We start from the raw sequence: 24,358 nt of genomic DNA, 5'->3' as shown, positions 1-24,358 counted from the left end.
GCGAAGACCGTCTTAGAATTTGGTTTTGACCTGACAAGCTTGCATACTTGTTTAATACGGGTAACTTAATCACATTCTGGATTTTGAGACCGAAATGATATGGTTTGACCCGTTTCGGCTAAAATGGGTAAACTAGTTACATAAGCCGATCCGAACGCGTAAAGTGCGTAACAAGTAACCATAAGAGTCATATACAAGTTTCCTAAGTTAATATGCCTTAAACAAGTTGTGATATCAATAAGATACCTTCCATTATGCCCCAAATGGTTTTAAACCCAAACTATGCCTCATAAGGGCATTTTGGTCATTTTAAAGAGTGTAAAAGAGTTTAAATAATATTCTGAGTTACAGGTCTGAATAAATCAGTAAATATACTCATTTTATTAAGTTATAACAGTAGGGTATCATATATATGTGAAATTTATTACTTATAACCATACTATGCTCCGTAGTGGCATTTTGGTAATTTCACATAGGCCTAAAATGTCAAAACTGGAAATTCTGAGTTTAAAATATTTGCCTACTGTTAGAATATAAAAATTTGCTGAATGCATCAATAGGTTTCAACCCCATATGCTTAAAAAGGTTCTAGTACATACTTATGCGCTAAAATTGCTTAAAAAGGCGATTTGGAGCCATTTCCGGGTTTTGTATAAAAAGCTAATATTTTTAATATTCCAAAAGGCTCAAAATAATTTATTGAACATATTGAATCAGTAGAAAAAGGTTTGGGGTCAATAGGATTTATAAAACTCATTTTATAGTCCAAAAGGGTAAAACCGGCATTAATCGAATTAAGCTTAGAACACTAAGTTAAGCTCAGCCTAAAACTGAATAAAAATCTTTAAAAATCCTAAAATATTATTTTATATCAGTAGGTACAAAGTTTTGTATAAAAATTTGGATTTAGATAGGCTATATGCAATTTACGCCACTTTAATTATTAAAGAAGCTTCTAATTACGCTAATGAGCATAACTCTTAATCTATACCTCAAACTGATCTCAAATTTTAGGTACAAGTTTATAAATCAGTAGCTAAGGTGTCTACCCATTTACCTTTTCAAAAATCATATTTTAAGGTCATTTGGGCATAATGGTCAACATATAAGCATTTAACGGAAACATGCATGTGAATAGGATATCTAATGAACCAAGTTGTATAATCACAGAGGGTTATACTAACATGTGAATAGGTCCAAAAGAAGCTCTATGGAAATCCTAAGCTTGGCTTAAATGGGTCAGAACTGAAAGTCAAAGCAGAAGTCAAACTATGCGACTTTCGGTTCCAAACCGAGCCTAAACTGAAAATTGTCGAGTTGAACATGTTGGGACATGTTCTTACATTAATTACCAAGTTATATTAATGATCAAACAGGTTGCATGTATCCTACGTTGCTAATTATGCATTAATTTGAAATTAAACATTCTGTTGACTTTTTAAAGTAAGCTTTGACTCGACAATTAACATAGTTAGAGTGGGAATCTAGAAATACCCTTTTTAGGGTTTATTACCCACATAATTACCTACTCAAAGGTATTTTTAATTCGTGATTTTACTGGACAAATTTTAATTAATCACGAAGTCAACCCTTAATTACGACGGTTTGACTTTTTGCTAATTAACTAAGCTAAAACGAATTTAGAAAGGTTAAGAGTACTTACAAGAGTCCTAATTAGGATTAGAGATCACTAAGAAGGTTGCTTGCTGACCAGAGATCTCTAGAAAATAAGTTGTAAACTTTTGCAAGTGAATGCACAAAATGGTTACAACTAGAGCTCCTTATATAATGATTTTAATCTCACAAGATGATGCCACCAATGTCTACAATTGTTACCAGATGTTTACATGTGCCCCTATGCATGAAAAACCATTGGAGAGGGCTCTGGTATAAGAAAACAACCCATCTGAGTCGGTTAACAGACCTGACTGGCAGCTGTGCATGTCTTCTGTTACTATGTCTCTCTCGCGGCCGCGTAAGCCCTTAAGGGATTCTTACGCGGGCCGCCTGGACCTCCTGAACCAGCCAAACAAGTTTCAAACTTTGCAATTTTGGTCCCTGGTCCTTTGTTACGTGGTTTTAAGTCCAAATTTTGCTATTTCATCCCTCTAACTTTATTTTTAAGGGCTTTAGGACCTTTACCAACTTAGTTAAGTCCCTTGTTAACTTTGTGATCACCCGAAAGACCTTGAATTTCAACGTTGACGCTTTTATCCCCTCGTACACGAATTTGATCATAACTTTCTCATACGATAACGAAACTTTATGAAATTTTTACCACATATTATAGTGAGCATAATTTACCGTTACAAAGCTTCGGGTCTGCTAAAAGGTCACTCAGAGGTATACTTACACATGTTGACACTTTTAGCCCCTGTGGTTTGTAATTTCTCACTTTCTTTCATATTTAAGTTCGTATGATCCATGTTTTATTCGTTCGAAGGTATAAACATCTTGTAGGGCTATTTTTAAATATAATTATCCATTGTTGACACTTCAGACCCTTATATTCACATAGTTTTCCCGTTTGTCAACTTTAGTCCCTCTAAAGTATTCTTTGACACGTTTAGAGGTTATGACACGTGTTCATACCTTATTGGACATGAATTTTCAAGGTGTTACAATTTATTCAAGATTTTTCTAGAATAGCCATTCCCTTAACTAAGTTAACCTGTAAATCTGTTAAGTTTGAATGGGGACCAAAACAGGAAAAAGCTTTTAGAATTCTTAAGCAAAGATTAACCAATGCACCCATACTAGCATTACCAGAAGGATCTGAAGACTTTGTAGTCTATTGTGACGCTTCTAAGTTAGGTTATGGATGTGTATTGATGCAACATCAAAAGGTTATAGCTTACGCCTCTAGACAACTTAAGAATCATGAAGAGAATTATTCAACCCATGATCTAGAATTAGGAGCCATAATTTTTGCCCTGAAATTTTGGAGACATTACCTTTATGGTAATAAGTTTACCATTTTTATAGACCATAAGAGTTTAAGATATGTTTGCGGGCAAAATGAGTTGAATATGAGATAAAGACGCTGGATGGAGATGCTTAGTGATTATGATTGTGATATACAGTATCATGCAGGAAAAGAAAACGTAGTTGCTGATGCTTTAAGTCGAAAGTATCATGAAAAGCCAAAAAGAGTACGTTCACTTAAATTGAATCTGCAAGTAGATCTAAATGAACAGATTAAAAAGGCACAAGATTCAGTAATCAAGGATGATACTGAAAAATTGAAAGTAATGATTAAGGAATTAGAACAAGGAACAGATAGAATTTGGAGATTCCATAAGAAAAGGATGTGAATACCTAAATTAGGAAACCTACGCCACCGTATATTAGAAGAAGTCCATAAGTCTAAGTATACGAGGCATCCTGGAAGTGATAAGATGTATCAGGACTTAAGAAAGAATTTTTGGTGGATAGGAATGAAAAAGGATATAGCAGCATATGTTGCAAAGTGTTTAACATGTTCACAAGTCAAAGCTGAACATCAGAAACCCTCAGGTTTGTTGCAACAGCTGGAAATGCCGATGTGGAAATGGGAATTAATAACAATGGATTTTGTTACTAAATTACCCAAAATAGGAAAAGGTAATGATACAATCTGGGTGATTGTAGACAGGCTAACTAAGTCAGCTCGTTTCCTACCAATGAAAGAAACTTTTGGTATGGAACAATTAGCTAAATTATATGTAAATGAAATAGTTTCTTTACTTTGAATTCCTCTATCAATTGTTTCTGACAGAGATAGTCGTTTTACCTCTCATTTATGGACAAGTTTCCAAAAAGCAATGGGAACCAAGTTGAATCTAAGCACAGCTTATTATCCTCAAACAGACGGACAAAGCGAAAGAACAATTCAGACAATGGATGACATGCTTAGAGCTTGTGTAATTGATTTCGGAGGTAATTGGGACAATCATCTACCATTGACAGAATTTTCTTACAATAATAGTTATCACACAAGTATCAATGCTGCACCCTTCGAAGCACTTTATGGACGAAAGTGCCGAACAACAGTCTGTTGGGCAGAAATTGGAGAAAAGCAACTATCTGGACCTGAGATAGTACAAGAAACAACAGACAAGATCATTCAATTCAAGGAACAACTGAAAGCAGCACGAGATCGACAAAAGAGTTATGCTGATAACAGACGAAAGCCATTGGAATTTCAGGTAGGAGATAAAGTGTTATTGAAAGTCTCTCCTTGGAAAGGAGTGGTAAGATTCATCAAAAGGGAAAGCTAAGCCCCAGGTACATTGGACCTTTTGAGATTATTAGAAAAATAGGACCTGTAGCCTATCAGCTACAACTGCCAGAGGAAATGGCAGGAATACATGATGTGTTTCATGTATCTAATCTCAAGAAATGCTTAGCTGATGAATCACTGATAGTACCTCTTAAGGATATAGAGGTAAATGAGTAGTTAAAATTTGTAGAGAGGCCTCTACAGATTGAAGACAGGAAAGTCAAGAATCTCAAACACAAGAGATTAGTTCAAGTCAAAGTGAAATGGGACTCCAAGAGAAGACCAGAATACACATGAGAACTTGAATCAGAAATGCAAAGAAAATATCCGCACCTGTTCCGGTAGATCTCGAGGACGAGTTCTAAAACAAGGTGGGGAGGATATAACAACTCTCCAAAATATTTTTCGACACCCCTAATATAGTTAAAATGTCCCAATATGTCTCAAAATATACCCCGTATGTGAAAACCGAGCCCAAACGCCTATATTTTCATAAAAATTAAATAAAAATCAAATTTTATGGGCACTCGCGGGCCGCTTAGCCTTTGGCTACGTCTTACGTGGGGCGCGACGACCTAGCCACCAGGCTTAACCCGGTGCTGCCACGTGTCTGATACGCGTCGAGGCTACATCGGTGAGCTGCCAAGGCTAGGCCCTACGGACCCTATGTCGCGGGCCGCGTAGGCCTTTCCTTTCCCTTACGCGGACTGCGTAAAACGTGAAATCAGGCACTATAAATAGAAACCTTCGGCCGTTCATTCCAACTCGTTCATATTTCTTTCTCTCTCGAAAAATTTACATAATAGGCATAATCTCGGGTATAATATCCCCCTAATTAACGAAGTTCTGCTCCGTTGTAAGTATCATATCCCCCGGTTACGTATTAGATACGCTGCCCGATTGATCCAGGGTTCCGTAACGGCTGTCGTGGTTCTGCCCGACGTAGTCGTTGGAATGCCGTCTCGGGGAGGGTATTACTAATGTAAATATAAATGGTTATTATACTAACGCGTGCATTTGTGTAAATTATAGATTATTACCAGGAAACTCTTAGAAGAAATTTAAGACAGCAATGTGAGTAATCTCCTTTTTCTAAACTGTTTTTACAAAACCTTAATTGTTTTACAATGCAATTAAACAGTGATTGAGTCTTTGTAATTCTTCAATTGCTGCCGGTATTATGGGGTTTTGTATACATTACTTGATAATATTCACAATTGGACAACGGGTTAGTCAATGTGTGATATGACCATAGCCACAGATACAGTCGAGTGGCAAGTACTGAATGAGTAATTGTGTAGATGTTACATTGTAATCGCTCTCAATACTGTGTTAATTGATAAAACTCTTCTTGATTAAACTGGGATTCACTCACCAGTATTTCCCACTTACAAAATGTTTTTAAACGCGTTTCAGGTAACAAAATGTGAGAGCCAACTAGAAGCCAGCTGGACAGCACTGAAGGCTTGGAAAAGTGGCTATAAAAGTTACCTACATAAAAGAAGATGTTTTATTAAATAAAATAGAGTTTATCTTTATAAATCAGTTTGTAATGAAAACTTGGGTTTGATCCCAAAATGTTTAATATTATAAAAGTGTGGTATTTACTCTGATAAAATATTTCCTAACTACGGTCCTGATGTAAATTCCGAAGCCAAATTGATAAACATCGATACCACCAAAACTGGGTTCGCGGCCGCCCGTTCCTGGGACAGATAAGGGGGCGGGGGTTGCGACACGATGGCTCTTAACGGAACTTGATATAACTTTACCGGGACCAACCCCATTGTTTTGTGAAAACCAGGCCGCTCGTCACATAGCTAATAACGCAGTTTTTCATGAACAAACTAAACACGTGGAAATGAATTGTTATTTCGTTCGGGAACATGTTGATTCTAAAGAAATCCAACCACATCACATAGATACTACAATGCAGATAGCAGACCTTCTCACAAAAGGATTGGGGACTCAACAACTCAGATTCCTTCTTGACAAGTTGGGCACTTGAGACTTACATGCTCCAACATGAGGGGGAGTATTGGAAATAAAATATTCTCCACTAATATTCTCCTCAATTATCTCCTATTCTTTAGTATTACCATGCATATCCATTTCCATATTTTCCACCTTTCTGATCGTTTATATTGGAATGGATTGTAAAGCTCTTGCAATATACAGAAATAAAATACACAAAAGTTCCTCTATATCATCGTGTTTTAGAGTAGCACTAATGAAGAATCCAGTATTTCATGGTCGAAGCAAGCATATTGACACGAGATACTATTCCATCCGAGAATGTGTCGAGAAGGGGCATGTTTTGATCTAGTACATTTGTGGAGATGAGCAACGCCCGGATGCAATGACTAAGGCACTCGTGAGAATCAAGTTTACATAAATGCGAGACCTACTTGGTGTTGAAGACCTCCTGATTTCGAGTCTGGCTAATGCCCTAGCTTGAACTCATGGGCTGCGATGATGGGCCGGTTCCGAGGTCTCAAGTAAGAAATTAATTAAACCAATTTGAAATAAACCACATGAGTTGTATATGATTTATGATAGCTAATTCGATTATTATTAGATAATTATGAGGTTTTATTTATTATCTAATTAGGAGTTTGAGTTAAGTCTTAAGTTAAACCTAGTCATGTATATAACCTAATCAAAGGTTTGATTTTGGTCATGAAAGTTAATAGTTTTAAGTTATTTTCTGGATTAATAATACTAGAGAGCTAATTCCTAAACTATCTGTTACTTGTTTTAAGTTTATCTATTGCTGACTTTAAAACACTAGTTTGGATGATGAAGACTTTAACAGATTTCTAAGGTTGATACCACAAGAGATACGAACACAGTTTTGTCCATTCAATATCAGGATACTTTAAATTACAATAGTAAACGACCGCCTACATTTTTTGGAATACTATAAATACAAGGCTAGCTGCATATGCATTCATCTTCAATTCTCTCTATTCTATTCATCAGCCATGAATACACCATTAATTTCTAGTATTCTCCTTGCTCTCTTTCTCATCTCATCTTGCTACTCAGTCACCGCCCAGCCCTTCGACTACCCTACCGCAAAGCTTTCCACCACATGGACCAACAAAAAGTCCGCATCCCACTCCATACCCTTCACAGACGGCTCAACGGTCCGAGCCATCCTACTTAGATCAGGATCATTCGGATCGAGGTTCGCCTGTGGGTTCTACTGTAACGGGACCTGTGACTCTTACCTCTTCGCGGTCTTCATAGTCCAAACCAACAGCGGGGCGGGTATTGTTGGACCGTCTATCGCGTTCCCTCAAGTTGTTTGGTCAGCCAACCGAAACCATCCTGTTAAACTCAGTGCAAAACTAAACCTTAACAAAGCCGGAGATTTAGTGCTCCGTGATGCCGATGGTAGCCTTGTTTGGTCTACCAACACAGCTGGAAAACAAGTTACTGGCATGCAAATAACCGATACTGGAAACCTAGTATTGGTTGATGCTCGTAAGAGGATTGTTTGGCAATCTTTTGATCACCCGACAGACAGTTTGGTACCCGGGCAAAAACTGTTTGAAGGACAGAAGCTGATTGCTAGTGTTTCTTCAACAAATTGGAGGAAAGGTTTGTATTCTGTTGAGGTTACTAATAAGGGTTTGTTTGGTTATCTTGAAACAAAACAACGTAGAGTTTATTACAAGTATGTGGTCAATGGGCCTGATAGAAGTAAAGAAAGAAGTTATGTTAGGTTCCTCAATGGAAGTTTGGCTTTGTTCATTCATTCAGCCGAGCCGAGTCGTCCGGATGGTGTGATTCGGGTGCCGCTAGCATCATCGGATTCGGCTCAGTATATGAAACTAATGCCCGATGGGCATTTGAAAGTGTTGGAATGGAGTTGGCAGACCGGGTGGCGGGTGGTGGCTGATTTGTTTGGAGTTCGTCGCCGGAGTATGTAACGGATATTGTATGCGATGGTTTGGAGACTACTACTTGAAGACATCATTGTTGCTTTTGTGTGTAATAAATGGATGATAGTTAATCACCGTACGTGTTAATTTGTTGTATACTTTGTTAAGTGTTAAGTCTGAATAAGTTAAATAAAGGCAGTAATTTGTTGTGATACATTTGGTGGCTAGGGCCTTTCAATTCGCTCGTCGCTTACTCGACGTTCGTTCGGAAATTGCTCGGAAAATGCTCGTTCGATTTGACGCTCGGTTGTAAACGAGCCGCTCTGCTCGGTTCGGTTTGTAAACGAGTCAAGCATGAGCAAAGGTCCGCTCGGCTCGGTTCGACTCGAATTATTATTTTTAATTAGTATATATATACATATACACATACATATATAAACATGTATATACACATATATATACACAAATATAAATTATACATATATATACACATACACCTATATATACACACATTACACATACATATATACTTGAATATAAATTAAATTTATAGTTTTATATATACCACTCTATTAGATTTTCGTCCGCTATATACAAATTTACACCTATATATATACATACTAGCCCAACCACACCAATAAAAAAATTAATATCAAATCTAAAAGTTAAACCCTAAACCAATAAACGACAAACTGCCCATCGCCTTAATGTTTCATGTTGTTACCTTAAGTCGATCGTTTCCTGCTCTCAACGCATTTGTTCGTGCAATATGATCATCGGCTCGTCGGCCACAACATTGTAATTCATAAGAAAAATATTATGTCACGAAATGTGTACGTTTTTAAAGACATAAAAACTTGAGACCAAACATTTTCACTATCTATCTCAGCAAATTTAAATTGGGTGACACGGTTGTCCAAGTTGCTCGAACTTCGCTCGACGCTCGCTCGAAATATTTACTGCTCGAAATATGCTCGCTTAATAAATGATTAAAAGATGTTATAGTATTTCCAAAAGATAAGCTCCCTTTCTTTAAACTACATCTTAAATTTGTTTTGAAAGAAAAGTATGGGACAAAAGATGCCCTTTTTATGTAATCACATCTTAATAAGTATTTTAAAAAAAAATCTAGGGAAAAAAGATGTGGTTCTAGAACGGCATCTTTTGATATAACGGTCATAAATAAAATGTTAATAATAAAAAATAAGTATTAAATAAATACTAGTGTTGATTAATAAATAAAAGATAATAATAATGATGATAATAGTAATAATAATAATAATAATAATAATAAATAAATAAATAAATAAATAAGGAAATACTAACAAATATATATGTTTGATTTTTTTTAATAATACTGAATAAGATAACATAAAAAAGTTTTCATATATAGTGTTAGAGAAAAATGTAATTTGTGTCCCTGTGGTATGTCCCAAACATCAACCTGAGCCCCTAAAAATTTTTGGTTTTTTGAGCCCCTGACCTTATGAATTCATAACAGTTTGAGTCTCTGCCGTCAGTGTTCCGTCAGTTTTACCGTTTGACAGTTGTGAAAAGTCCATAATACCCCCCCCCCACCCTTAATATCTACACTTAATAGCAGACCACCAGTTTCATTATCATCATCAACAGCTCTCCCAACTCCCAATATCTCTCCCAACTCCCAACTCCCAAGATCATCATCATCTTCATCGAACAGATCAACAGATCATCTTCATCATCTTCATCGAACATCTTCATCATCGAACATCTTCATCATCGAACAGATCAGGTTCATCTTCATCCTCATATTGATTTTTGGTTTGATTCGATGATTTGAATGTGTTTATATTGTGAAAAAACAGAGGGTTGATTCTGGGTTCCATTCGATGATTTTGGGTTGATTTTGGGTTCCATTCGATGATTTTGGGTTGATTTTGAAAAAACAGAGGGTTGATTTTGGGTTTGATTTTGGGTTTGATTTTGGATTCCATTCGATGATTTTGGGTTGATTTTGAAAAAACAGAAGGTTGATTTTAGGTTCCATTCGATGATTTTGGGTTGATTTTGAAAAAAACAGAGGGTTGATTTTGGGTTTGATGTATCAACTGAGTATATTGTTCAAAATGCATCAAAACAGAGGTTTTGAATGTGTTTTGGTTTTGATTCTTGTGGGTTTAGGGTTTAGGGTATCAAAACAGAGGTTTTCAATGTGTTTTGGTTTTGATTCTTGTGGGTTTAGGGTATCAAAACAGAGGTTTTCAATGTGTTTTGGTTTTGATTCTTGTGGGTTTAGGGTTTAGGGTATCAAAACAGAGGTTTTCAATGTGTTTTGGTTTTGATTCTTGTATGTTCATCATATTGATTTTTGGTTTGATTCCATTATTTGGGTTCCTCATATTAAGAACTGATCCGATCAGTGGTTTTTCAATGTGTTTTGGTTTTGATTCTTGTGTGTTCATCATATTGATTTTTGGTTTGATTCGATGATTTGGGTTCCTCATATTAAGAACTGATCAGATCAGTTTCGGATTGATGTGTCCCTCATATTGATTTTTGGTTTGATTCGAATGTGTTCCTCATTTGAATGTGTTTTGTTGTACAGAATGGCTGCGGATGTAAAGATACGCAAATCACCAACTACGAAGGCGAGAACACTTGACAACCTCCTAGAAGATGGTGCGGTGCACATAAGGAAGTGATTGATATGAATGAATATAACCCTAGTGTAGCTCTTCGATTTTCCTTGAAATTCCAGAGCTCGCTAATTACATATCTACCACTTGGGTTATATTCATTCATATGAATGAATATAACCCCAGTGGCAGATATGTAATTACCTACACTGAGGTTATATTCATTCATATCTGCTACATTCCGAAGTGCACCCGTCAGTAAAGATCCACAATTGCTTGTGGATCTTTGACGTTTTGTCTCTGTATTGTATGTTACGGTCTTTTGTTATCGAGTCTGTAAGTTCCGTCAAGTCTACGAAGTTGGTATGACGTTTTGTCTCTGTATTGTATGTATTAAAAGTTTACATTTAATATACAGTTTAGGCTTTAATAATTTGTTATATATAGTATACATTTAATTATTAGATTGCATTTATTTAAAAAGAGTTAATTATTAGATTGCATTTATTTAAAAATAAAAGAGAATTTAGGCTTTAACAATTTGTTATATATAGTATACAATTAAGTATTAGATTGCATTTATTTAAAAAGAGTTAATTATTAGATTGCATTTATTTAAAAATAAAAGAGTTAATTTGAATTATTAGATTTCTTAAGAAAAAAGCAAAAAATGAATTTAGGGGCTTAGGTTGATATTTCACTCATACCATAGGGACGCAAAGTGTTATTAATATATGCCAAAAGACGGTTTTACCCCTGCCTCAAACAGTCAAACTGACGGCAGGGACTCAAAGTGTTATGAATTCATAAGGTCAGGGGCTCAAAAAACCAAAAATTTAATTTAGGGGCTCAGGTTGATGTTTGGGACATACCACAGAGACGCAAATTGCAATTTTTCTCATAGTGTTAAGTAATAATAATTAAATAAATCTATTATCTATTATTATCTTTCATATATAATAAATAAAATTTGTAGTGGGACACGTGTCAAACTATGAGGCTATTATTTTGATGGGTTTCCTACTCGATTGATTGGATCCATTTTACTTTGACCCGCCTTATTACAATACGGCTTATACTTTTCTTTTCGCTACTTTCTCTTTGTTTTGTTTTCTGCTTCCTCAAATTAAAAACCCTAAAAACGATCTTCTAGAGACAACACAATCTTTCCCTAAAGACCTTTTTAATATCTGATCCTTTTGATTGACGAAACAACGCCACAAGATCGCCGATTGTGTGATAAATTCTGTCTCCATTCGAATTGAGCTATTTAAAAACTCAAATCCAATCCAGAATTGAAGACGCAGCCGATCTTGCTAAGTTTTCTTTGTTTCTTTTACATAAAATAGAAAATTTTATGGTTATTTGGCTAATTTTAGGATTTAAGGATGGATGGGTTTTTAATCTTCTACTTATAATAAACATATTTATTATAATGATCGAGCAGATTATTCTTACTTTCTTGGATTGTTACGAGGTTTGTGATTAATAATCAAAGTGTCATACTTTGATTATATACATTGAATCGGTACTTACATATAATTTATACAATATGCAGATTTTCATGGTTTTGTTAATCTTAAGTTGAATATCCACCTATTCTCGATCTTCAATTGAAAGCTTTAGATCAGGTATAAACCTAAACTTGCTATAACACTATTAAATTATTATTGGATAACTCTTTTGATATCTTAAAATTTGTGTGTAGATTTACATACTTTGACAATATACTCTAATGCTAAAAATAGAACACTTGAAATAGACATACAACTATGGCATCACTAAATATGACAAAGGAAATGGTTATGGTGTTATGAACAAGTGAACTGTTAATATCCCCCCCCACCCTACCCTACCCACTTTTTTTTCCAATTTTGTCTACATTTTTTTTTGTGAATTTGTGACTTTTTATATTCGAATTGAGCTATTTGAAAACTCAAATCCAATCCAGAATTGAAGACGCAGCCGATTTTAGTAAGTTTTTTTTGTTTCTTTTACATGAAATAGAAAATTTTATGGTTATTTGGCTAATTTTAGGATTTAAGGATGGATGGGTTTTTAATCTTCTACTTTTAATAAACATATTTATTATAATGATTGAGGAGATTATTCTTACTTTCTTGGATTTTAACGAGGTTTGTGATTAATAATCAAAGTACATCATGTCATATGCCTAATAACAACACCTTGACTTATCCAAATTCGATTATAGACCCCGGCCCCAACCCACCCGAAACCTGAGTAAAACGAGAATTAACTTAGACATAATGTCTTGGTCTCTACCACAGTACATCATGTCATAGGTAATAAAATATTTCTGATCTGTTAACAGAGTTACTGAAATGTTGTCTATGCGCTTTTTTTTAAATGAATATAGATGATCCTACATTGCTATAGTATGCTTAGAATTTTGTACTTGAAGGTCCTTCAGTTTGACTTGAATTAGGCATATGCCATTGTGTTCGCAAGTTTTGTAGTATCTTGAACCGGATTTCAAGTAATTTCTGACGCTTCAATAAAAATTACGGGCTAGATTTTACTCGGTCATTGTTTAAATTGAATGTTTACTTTTTTAATCAAAACATAATCATTCATTCTTTTTATGAACTAAGGGGCTGTTTGGCAACATCTGAATGGTTAAGTGCTGAACCCGTAAGAGATCTGAATCATTAAGTGCTGAAACAGTAAGAGGTTTGAACCATTATGAGCATCTATAATGCTTAACCGTTCAGAGGCAAATGTCTGACCAATCCAGATTAGAGGTCTTAACCATTCAGACTTTGTATAAATCTTAATCATTGAGAGGCAAATGTCTGAACCATTCAGACATTTGCTCGTAAAACAAACAGTCTGAACCATTAAGTGCTGAACAGTCTGAACCATTAAATGCTGAACCAGTAAGAGGTCTGAACTATTAAGAGCCTCATTAAGAGGTAAACAAACAACCCCTAACTCATATTCTCTGAGGGTGTCACACCCGATAAATCAGGCGTGACTTGACAGGTATCGTCATTGCACAGCGGAAGCAAGTAATGCGAAGACTTCTAGAAAGCGAACACCCACTAAGTACTCGAATCCCCAATGGTCCTCCTAATCTAACCGTGCCATAATTTTGAAATGCAACCTGAGAAAGAAACATGCGAAAAATCAACATAAAGTTGAGCGAGTTCATAGTTTGTTTGTAAAAGATTTGAAATAAATCATTTTGAACAACCGGTTTTTGAAATATTGTTTAGAAAACCACTAACAATCATTTTCCTTAGCATGTTATATGGAACATTTGTATTCCTGAAACTTCGTATTTGTAATGCATTATGTTCGTAAAAGCTTGTAGTTGTAAACTTCTTGTGTTTGTAAAATTTGTGTAACCGTAAGTGTCCACCTTGACATTGACAACATGCATGCATAATCCTATGCGTTGTAGTTGTATAAAACATATGAGTAATAGTAGTAAGAATCCTGGTATGTAATTGTATAATGTACTTGAAAAATGTATTCTGTAAATGTAAGGAAATCGAGATCGCTAATGGTTTGCAAGGCTATTAACATATGTGACGACATAGGAAGCATCCAAACCATAGGCATTTTTCCGTTGATTTACGACTCGAGACACAAAGCACTCTTGGTAAAAAGTGGCCAAGAGTGTGGGTGCCTGAAACCCATTAAATCTAACCTTTTGTTCCGCGGTCTAGGTATATAGTTGATTAATGGTGCTTAAGTCTCACCATATTCGTAACATGATCTATGTTGGAATTAGGTTCACTTTTTTTTTTTAAATATATTACAAAATATATAATAACGAGACTCTCATTATTCGTGGGAAATTCTTCTAGTACAATACCGGTTACATAAACTAAATAAACAAATATAAAATACAATATAATTGTACCAATCTTGATTCAAGCCAGCGTCTTTGGAAGAACTTCAACAACACCATCTTGTACGAACCTCCGCTGCAAGAATGAACAAACTGTCGTTGACGGTTTTGGTTGAGGATCGTGTTTGACACGGGGCCCTTAAAACAGATTCTGCGCTTCCTCACAGACAGTCTATTTCCAGGATACAATAACCGAAGCACTAGTTGTACTGCCGGAGATGGCTCTCACGCCCGAAATTACACCGGATATAATTTGGTGTTCATACAATTAAGAAAAAGATGAAGTTGATAAAAGGATAATTTTAGAGACTGCTCCTCTCTAAAATTTCATGGAACACAAGACATCTTTTTTGTGTGTATATCTCTCATTTTCTTTTAGAATGAGTCCTCATTCTTTTTAAAGTCATACACATAAAGAGGTAATTAAAACCAAATCAATATTGTCATAATTTAGGCAATTAAACAAGATATTAAACCTTGTAATGAATAGGGTTTAATTTCTCATTAATCTTGTACTAAACAAGATATTTAAAAGGAAAATTGGTTTTTAATAAACCAATCTTTGTTCCGTTGGTAAATAATAATCTTACTTACGTAATTGGTATACAATAATCCTACCTATCAACATGTTGGTACTCAATGAACTTCTGTTAATTTTTTTTAACTGAAGTTAGTTTTTAAGTTTTATTTATTACACAAACAGTCCCTGTAATTGTAATTTACTAGTTTTAACTATTTTAAAACTAGTAAATTGCAGTCCCTTGAGGTTTTTTTTGTTTTATAAAATAGTTAAAACTAGTAAATTACAACTACAAGGACTTTTTGTGTAATAAATAAAACTTAAAAATTAACTTCAGTTAAAAAAAATTAACGGAAGTTCATTGAGTACCAACATGTTGATAGTTAGGATTATTGTATACCAATTACGTAGGTAACATTATTATTTACCAACGGGACAAAGGTTGGTTTATTAAAAACCAATTTCCCTATTTAAAATTATAACAGACAATATTAAAGTTCAATGAAATGGATTAAAGTGGTCAACTTGAAACGCCCATTTTCATTCATGACAGAATTAAACGAGTTGAGACCATTTAGACGTTAACTCACTAGTGGTTGACCAGCTTTCCTAGTCGCGCGTGCGCGCAGGCGAACCCGCTCCAAGGCTACTTTCCAACTGGCACTCTATTACTGTTGTAAACCTGCGGGCATGCTAGAACTGATCCGCCAGTCCGCACGCCACACTTCAAGGATCTCACGCCATGCCATATGGAGCCGCTCGCCACACGGATGCCACTACGCATACAAGGACGCCACCCGGTCATGCGCCATCCATATTCGTGTGCCACCTGCATTCTCTGCCCTAGCCAATGATGTGCGCCATGCACCTAAGGAGCTCGCGCCACATCGACATGCGGCATGCCATGGCAACTGCCTAGGCCATCCAAGGGTGTGCCATAAGCGGACCCGTCCTGTATCTGACCACGCGCTCATGGGCAAAAATACAAAGGCGGTGTGTGAAGTTCAAAGTGCACCATTTTGAGCCTATAGCCCACATCACACACGCATATGCGCGGGTGCGATTCACCCTTTGGATCCCCACTAGTGTTTGCCTTTAAGGGAACAATTTACAAGGAGTGCTCCTCCTTATATACCACTTTAAGTTTTGTCATCCGACCTATGTGGGACAAGGTGACAAATCTCAATCCATTTTTCTCATCTTTGTTTGTTCCAAACATACAACTTCAAGCTTCGATATCTCATTATCTTAGCTCTATTTGGACATGGTTTAAACACAAAACCATAAATGATAATTTATACAACACATATATAAATATTATTGATGTCCAAAATATTTAGTGAAAAACTCATTTCACTAAATCTCCAACAATATATGCATCATTCCTAAGTTTTGTTCCAACATACCATAGTACGTGTATTTTCCTGAAGTTTAGAAAACTAGAAACGTTTGTATACACGTTTTGAAAATACGCTTGTTTGAAAAACTAGTATAGTTAACATAAACCTTTCGTAAACCATTTGTGTTTATTGGAATTCACAACCATTTGTGATAGTTAAAACTTGTTTGTAAGACGGTTTAGAAATACGTAATTTATGTTTAATGAAATCCTTGTATGCTTTTCATAAGTGTGCATGTCTTTCCACCTCCGAAAACATTTATAAAAATGTAAAACCATAAAAAGGTGTGGTTATGAACTCACCTAGATATCCTTGTGCAAAGCTAGTTTAATATGACTTTGTGATGTGGTTTCCAAGACATGATTCGCTAGCATACATTCTATAATATCCCTAACACGGAATATTTTATAAGTTTCTAAATAAATATGGTAACTAAACTACATGTCACCAAGCTCTACAGAATCGTTAACCGAACGATTTGACGGTAAGTTGTTAACTTAATGGAAACGATAAAGATATATTTGTTAAGTTTCGTTTAATATCGTCAATAATTAGTAAGTATTGGAAAGACTTAGCTTCTAAGTGATTTAGAATATATAAATATTTATATAACAATATATAAATATATCGATATAATCGCGTTAGTCATCCCGAGAAGTCGTACATGTATGCAAAGAATTTTATATGAGAATAATATATAACGAACTCGTATTATATATCGCGTCTCATAGGATAATTATCAAAATATATGTATATGTCATTCAGGCGTTTGAAATAAATATAAAAAGCTATATTTATTTAATAAAGTTTTCGTGTTGAGGTCGTTTAAAATAAATATAATAGTTATTTTCATTTTCATAAAAAGAACCGTCGTTTGGTTTGATATTTGAAATAAATATATAAACTATATTTATTTTTATAAAGCGAATTCGTGTTGTCTGATATGATATTCGAAATAAATATATAAACTATATTTATTTTTATAAAAAGAATTAATGTTATTTGTATTTGTATAAACGAATTCAGGTTATCGGCGTTTGAAACAATATAAATAATTATATTGATTTTGTAAAAGAGTTCGCGCCATCGACGTCTTCGTAGGTTATAAAGTTTATTGAAAATAATATACATTTGTATTTTTTCTATAAAAATCGCTTGATGTCATTAGTTGTCGTTTTACAATAAAACACATTTTGTTTTCGGATTTTTCCAAAAAAAACGGGCAGAGTTTCCTCTGTTTTTGGACACCCGACAACACAAGTTGTCTTTATTTTTCAAAATTTAACAATTATGCAACAATGTATATGTATACTCAATTTATAAAGACAATATAGTAAGTAAATCCAAGTAAATTTTAGCTAATAATTTGTCAATTTGTTCGGTTCGAACTCGTTTTCACGTAAATAATTAAAACTATAAGAATGACGGTCAATGACCTCTAGTTGGGACCAGCCTAGGAAAACTAGGTGAAAGGTGGGATCGATAGGGGGAATATTTAAAGGTGGGACTGTCAACGGTCAATGACCTCTAGTTGGGATCATTACAAGCCAATTCCCCTTAAATAAATATAACTTTAATATTTATTTCCAACGCCTAAACGATATATAAATATATTTTGACAAACCTCTTCGACGCGAGACATGATACAAGTTTACAATATAATAATTTCATAAAAATATTCATTACATACACATACGATTTCTCGAGACGACTAACGCGATTATATCGATATATTTATATATTTATATATTCTTATATTCTTATATTCTTATATAAATATTTATATATTTTAAATCTCTTGAAAACTAAGTCTTTCGAAGGCTTATTAATTATAAACGACATTAAACGAAACTTAACAAATATATCTTTATCGTTTCCATTAAGTTAACAACTTACTGTCGAGTCGTTCGGTTAATGATTCGGTAGAGCTCGGTGACACGCAGTTTAGTTAGCGCTTTTATTTAGAAACTTATAAGATATTCTGTGTTAGGGATATTATAGAATGCATGCTAGCGAGTCACGTCCTGGAAACGACATCATGGAGTCGTATTTAGCTAGCTTTGCACAAGGAAATCAAAGTGAGTTCATAACCCCACCTTTTTTACAGTTTTACATTTTTATAAATGTTTTCGGGGTGGAAAGACATGAAAGTTTTGCAAAGCATACAAGGTTTTCGATAAACATAAATTACATATTTCTAAACCATGTTACAAACAAGTTTTAACTATCATGAATGGTTGTGAATTTCAATAAACACAAATGGTTAACGAAAAGTTTATGTTAACTATACCAGTTTTCAAACAAGCGTATTTTTGTAACGTGCATACAAACGTTTTCTAGTTTTCTATACTTTGGGGAAAATACATGTACCATGGTATGTGGAAAAAAACTTAGGAATGATGCATAGATCATGTTACGAATAGGGTGAGACTTAAGCACCATTAATCAACTATATACCTAGACCGGGGAGTGAAAGGTTAGATATAATGGGTTTCAGGCAGCCTCACTCTTGGCCTCATTTTACCTAAGAGTGCTTTTCGGTCTCCAGTCATGAATCGATGGAAAAATTCATATGGTTTAGATGCTTCCTATGTCATTGATGGAAGGGGTGAAACCCGAGTGTTAACATGCGTATTTTTGTGTATTATTGTGTTTTAAGTGATTACACATCTCGAATATGATAACTACGGGTTTTTATGGTTTTTCAGGTTTAACACGTAATACGGAGAAGTTAAAGTGCTTAGAAGTGAAGAGGAAGAAGCTAGGATGCTTGGCGAGAGAAATCATAGCATTCGGTAGATGTTCGGGTCCAAGACATAGCTTAAACGTGCAAGAAATGAAAAATGTTGAAGTCTAGGGAGTTGTATGTAATTAATGGAAAGTAGAATTCAAAATGGCCAAAAGTTCACAGAATGTTCACAGCGTAACCTACGGACTAAAGCCGTAAGTTATGGTGGAGAAATCAGCAGCACATTGTTATTTTGGGGTATTAATTGGGCTTTGCAAACCTTAATTTAGACATGACGTGAACTTGGCATGCTAGAGAAGGAATTTATTGGGCTACACAAGTCAACAACAACATCATCATTATCACTGACGTGAAAGTGGGCTTTATTTGGAGTAGGCCGATTAATAAGGAAAAGGAGTCAACAAGCATGTGACTTTGGGGATTATATAATTCATCGACACAAAAATATTAGAAGCAACATCTCTTAGCCCCACGCACATAGCCGAGATAATACCTTGGGGGCCTATTAAAACAAAGAAAACACATCATGATTGGACTTCTTGGGGTGGAAGACTTTTTGGCACAAGTCACGTGAACAAGAGACATCAACAATATATCATCACATGTGGGCTTGTGGATTGGAGGCGCCATTTTTTATGGTATTCAAGCAGATTATTGGGCCGCACTGATTGGGCTGCTGGTGGACTTTAGACACAAAAGAGGGATCACATGTACGAGGGTTAGGGAGTCATTAATTGCATTCTTTGTACATCAACACACAATTGCATCATCAATATCGATACACACATCGACGGCAACATTGAAGTTTGATATATTAATTTCGTCATCATTATTTATATATAATAAGATGATGTTTTTAATTATTATTCAAGCCTTTGAAGATTGTACGAGTATCATGAGCGGCTAAAACGTGGAAACTTCGGGTGAATGATTCTTGTGAGACACTTTTAATTCTAGATTCTGTTTTGTATTGAGATTTGGATTTGTAGTCGGGTGACAGCCGACTATTTGCGTGATTATATAATTTGTGTGACAGACAAATACTGGGTGACATTCAGAGTTATAATTACGTTTTGAATCCAATTATGCTTTTATTGATTAAATGATTCCTATGTATGCTTGTTTTAATATTTATCTGATCAATTAATATTAAGATTTTGAACTGCATAGGTAATTGGTAGATGTGACAGATTTACTATTCAATCAATAGCATCCAATAAAATCAGAATTAGGTTATTAGTAATTATAGAATCTGAATCCCGGAGTAATCACCGTTTCTCATCATTCTTTATTACAACTCAATCTTTTTCTTAATTGCAACTTGTTTCATGTGTTTTTAATTCCATATCAGTTTTATAATCATCAGTTAGTTTAGTAAAATTTACAAACAAAATGTGTAATACTAACCACATGCTCCTCGTGGATTCGACACCCGACTTACCCTGTCTATAGGTAAAGTTAGGTTATTATTTTTGAGTGGCCCACGACAGCCACATCAAAATGGCCCCGTTGCCGGGGAGCTAGTGCGCTTAGTTTAGTTTAGTTTTGTTTGTTCACTTTCGTTTTACATAAAAACTCTAAAATTCAAAAAGTATTTGCCTTTTCTGGTTAGTTTTTTTGTTCTTTCACTTTTGTCTTTTTTTCTTTTTGTTCGGTACTGCTTTTCGTTTACTACTTGTGCAGGAAATATGAGCTGGGAATATAAAGAATATACTTCATGCACAAGGTGTGGCTATCACACTGGGTATATGAATGCCCAATGTTCGAGAGTAAGGTTGAATTTGATGAGTTGGTATGGTCCCAACGTATGCAAAGACAAGAAGATGCTGGTTACTAGGGTTATTCTTATCAAGATAGATATCAAGAAGAGATCGATGATATGGACTACTATCATGATCCAAATTAGGAGTACAATGATTATGAGATGGATGATGGTTACCGGTGCAAGCCAGATTGGGGTTTTATTGGAAAATCAGAATATTTTGAGGACTATGGTTATGGAGGCATTGGTCATTTTATTGAATATGACTCATCAGTTTACGCCCAAGACATCCCCAGTGATAGGAATAGGTTATTGGATGCACTCAACGCCATCCATGATGCAATGAAGGAGGTGAACCCAAGTTCTGATAGGATATATTAGATTTATGAAGATGTAGTCAAGCAAGGTGAATTAATAAATGCACTATGCAGTGAGCGGGATAAAAGAGAGTCTGAGAGGTTAGGAAGCAACAATCAAGTGGACTCACAATCTCAAATATCTGAGTTAATCGCGGATCCCAAGATTAGGTTTGTATTGAAGAATTAGATGTAGAGGCAGTAACTCCTGTACGGGTAATAGTTGATGATAATGATTCACCCGTCCGTTTAAATATGACCATTGGTGCAATCTGTTTGGTTGCAAGTGTTGAAGATGAAGAGGAGAATGTGCCTATGATCCCAGTCTAGTTGGGTGAGTTCAAGACTGAGAGGGCATTGGTGGATCATTGGGCAAGCATAAGCATAGTGGCGAGTCGAGTGTTTGATGAATACGATTTTGGTGAGCTTGAAAAGGTGGAGATCACGGTTGTGCTTGCAGACGGGTCAAGGAAACCATCTAGGGGGATGTTGAGAGGAATTGCTATAAGAGTAGGAGATTGCTATTACCCCGAAGATTTCCTAGTTGTGGACCACACGTCGTCCAATGTTGAAGGACAACCGCCGGTCATCTTAGGCCGACCATTCTTGAAAACCGCGAAGGCTACCATTGATTGCAATGCTAATACTGTGAATATGGTCTTCGGGTCACGTAAGTTTTCCTTAACTTTTATGTCTTGCACTTGTTCTTATTCTAATATTGCTAATAAGTGTCATCCTCAATTAATGAGGATGGCCCAAAAGGGAGTGTTGCTATGATTGACAGGTCGAAAGATGAAAAGGTTGTGAAGGATAAAGTGGTCAAATCACCGTGGTGGCTCAAGATGAGAAATAAAAAGAGATCATTCAAGTTAGAAAAGGAGTCACCAAAGGATGCAACCAAATCCAAGAAGAGACCACTTGAGGTGAATATGGGTGAGTTCTCACAGTTGAAGGAAAAGAAGAAGCCCGCAAGGAAAATTAAGGATGAATTCTCACAGTCGATAAATTTCGATAACCCGGATCATTTGGATGCCATATGGAATGAAGGATGGCAGTGGGATACTAACCATCCACCAGCACGAGTGGTCTTTGCACGTGAGATGGCATTTAAACCACCTTGAGCATTTCAGGTATGGTCTGGCCGAAGACCTATAAACTTAGCACTCTCGGGAGGCAGCCCGAGGATGTAGAGTAGTGTATATTTTTTTTTTTGTTTTGCGTGAGTATTTTTGTAGGTTACCAGGTTATTAATCTCTACGGATGCAATGGTCCAAGTGTGGGGATGTTTGATGAAGTCCTCGTACGTTCTAGTTGCAATTGCGGACAATGCATGGATTAGAGTTCAGTCAGAACTGTCCGTACTCAATCTCCATTTGGACGGGGATGATTTGCACACTAATTATAGAGATTGACCCGAGTACTTGTTGGACACGGCCGCAAATGAAATGCTATACGGTCGTGGTGGAACATGATGCATGAGGCTTCTATGCTTTAAACCAGGGGAGTCTGTTCCATTTTTATTATTGCATTTCTTTTCGTATATTTGGTGGTTTGAGTCTTTGTGTTGGGAATGGTGTTATTTGTCGCGTCGAGTAGGTTGTTAGCCGTTCATGGTTTGCGGGTGGTATCTCTTGAGTCTAGATTATAAAGTGCACCATACATTAGGGACAATGAATCCCAAGTGTGGGGATGCGGTAACTCGAGAGAGGGTTGGTATAATTGTTGATCTTAAATGCTTGAATGGTTGAAATTGTGAAAAAATTGAAAAATTTTGAAAATTTTTGTTTCTCAAGTATCCTTGAACTACATGAAAACCAACATTTTCAATCGCTAATGGTTTCCTTGCTGATATTAAACAAACTTAGATCCCTAGTCATGGTTGTCTCTTTAAGTTTCATGAGAGTATTTTTAACATGTTTTTAGAGAATAGTTGAGAAGAGATGCCTAACAAGGGGTAACATGCTTTAGGAATTACACTTGCTACATGTCGGTAACCCATATTCCTTCTATTCGGTGAGATATTTGAGCCTACTAGATTGTTAGTTGAATTACAATAAATGTTCATTTGCTTATAGTGGGCCATATGTTGCTTTGTGTTAGAACTTGTGTGGTTTGATACATGCTAAGACTGTGGTTTAGCGTATACACATAGATGATAAAGGCATTAGGATCCCTTCATTGTTTCATATGTTGATTGTTTATCCATCTTACCCTAGTAAACTATGTTGAGCCTTATACCTTTCGTTTGTCACACCTTGTTTGATCCATTTGATTACCAACCATAAATGACAATTATGTGTTAGGTATTCGTTGAAAAAAAAAAGAAAGAAAGAAAAACAAAAAAGAGAAAAGAAAGAAAAAAAAGAAAAAGAAAAAAAATTATTATTATGTTCGTGTTAGTTTTATTGTGAATAAGTTGTCGTGGTTTGGTATGTTCGTTTGTGTTCGCCATATAAACATAAAAATCCAAAAATACATCCTTACCTTTACCCTTAACCCAAAACCCGAAAAGTCCTTTTGATATGTGTTACATTATTTGATACAGTGGAGGTATGATTGCTATACAAGCTTATGATTGCAAAGTAGCATATTTGGTTTTAAGTGAAATATACACTAGCACATTACACGTTAGTTTTGATAAAACTGAGAGGAGTGATTATTGTGAGGGACGTGTGGCATGTGTGTAGTATCATAAGCATGTTAGTTTTGCTTAGGTAAGTCTTAAATTGTGTTAAATGCGTATCACTCACTTGTCAGATTGTCAATCTCGATTGTGTCAGTCTATGGGATGGGTATGACTTGGGACCTTAAATTGTTGATTCGGTAAGGGATTTGATGGTGAATTGTCAATAAGCTGAGTAATGTTTGTAATGGTTGGTTGAGGACAATCAATGTTAAGTGTGGAGATGTGATGGAAGGTGTGAAACC

General features: G+C 35.5%; 1 protein-coding gene across 1 annotated transcript; it reads left to right on the top strand.

Annotated features, from left to right (window-relative positions):
- Positions 1–7,245: 7,245 nt before the first annotated feature.
- On the top strand, positions 7,246–8,344 carry LOC110897284 (EP1-like glycoprotein 3). Its single transcript, XM_022144035.2, has one exon. The coding sequence runs from the start codon at positions 7,246–7,248 to the stop codon at positions 8,197–8,199; it is 954 nt and encodes a 317-aa protein (XP_021999727.1). The 3' UTR covers positions 8,200–8,344.
- The last annotated feature ends 16,014 nt before the right edge of the window (positions 8,345–24,358 follow it).

The sequence above is a fragment of the Helianthus annuus genome, chromosome 13 (genome assembly GCF_002127325.2).
Source record: "Helianthus annuus cultivar XRQ/B chromosome 13, HanXRQr2.0-SUNRISE, whole genome shotgun sequence".
Taxonomy (NCBI): Eukaryota; Viridiplantae; Streptophyta; class Magnoliopsida; order Asterales; family Asteraceae; genus Helianthus; species Helianthus annuus.
This window is presented reverse-complemented; position numbering and strand designations above follow the sequence as displayed.

What these genes read in the sequence shown, in the direction of transcription:
- LOC110897284 (XM_022144035.2), top strand. Translation starts at nt 7,246, where the DNA reads ATGAATACACCATTAATTTCTAGTATTCTCCTTGCTCTCTTTCTCATC.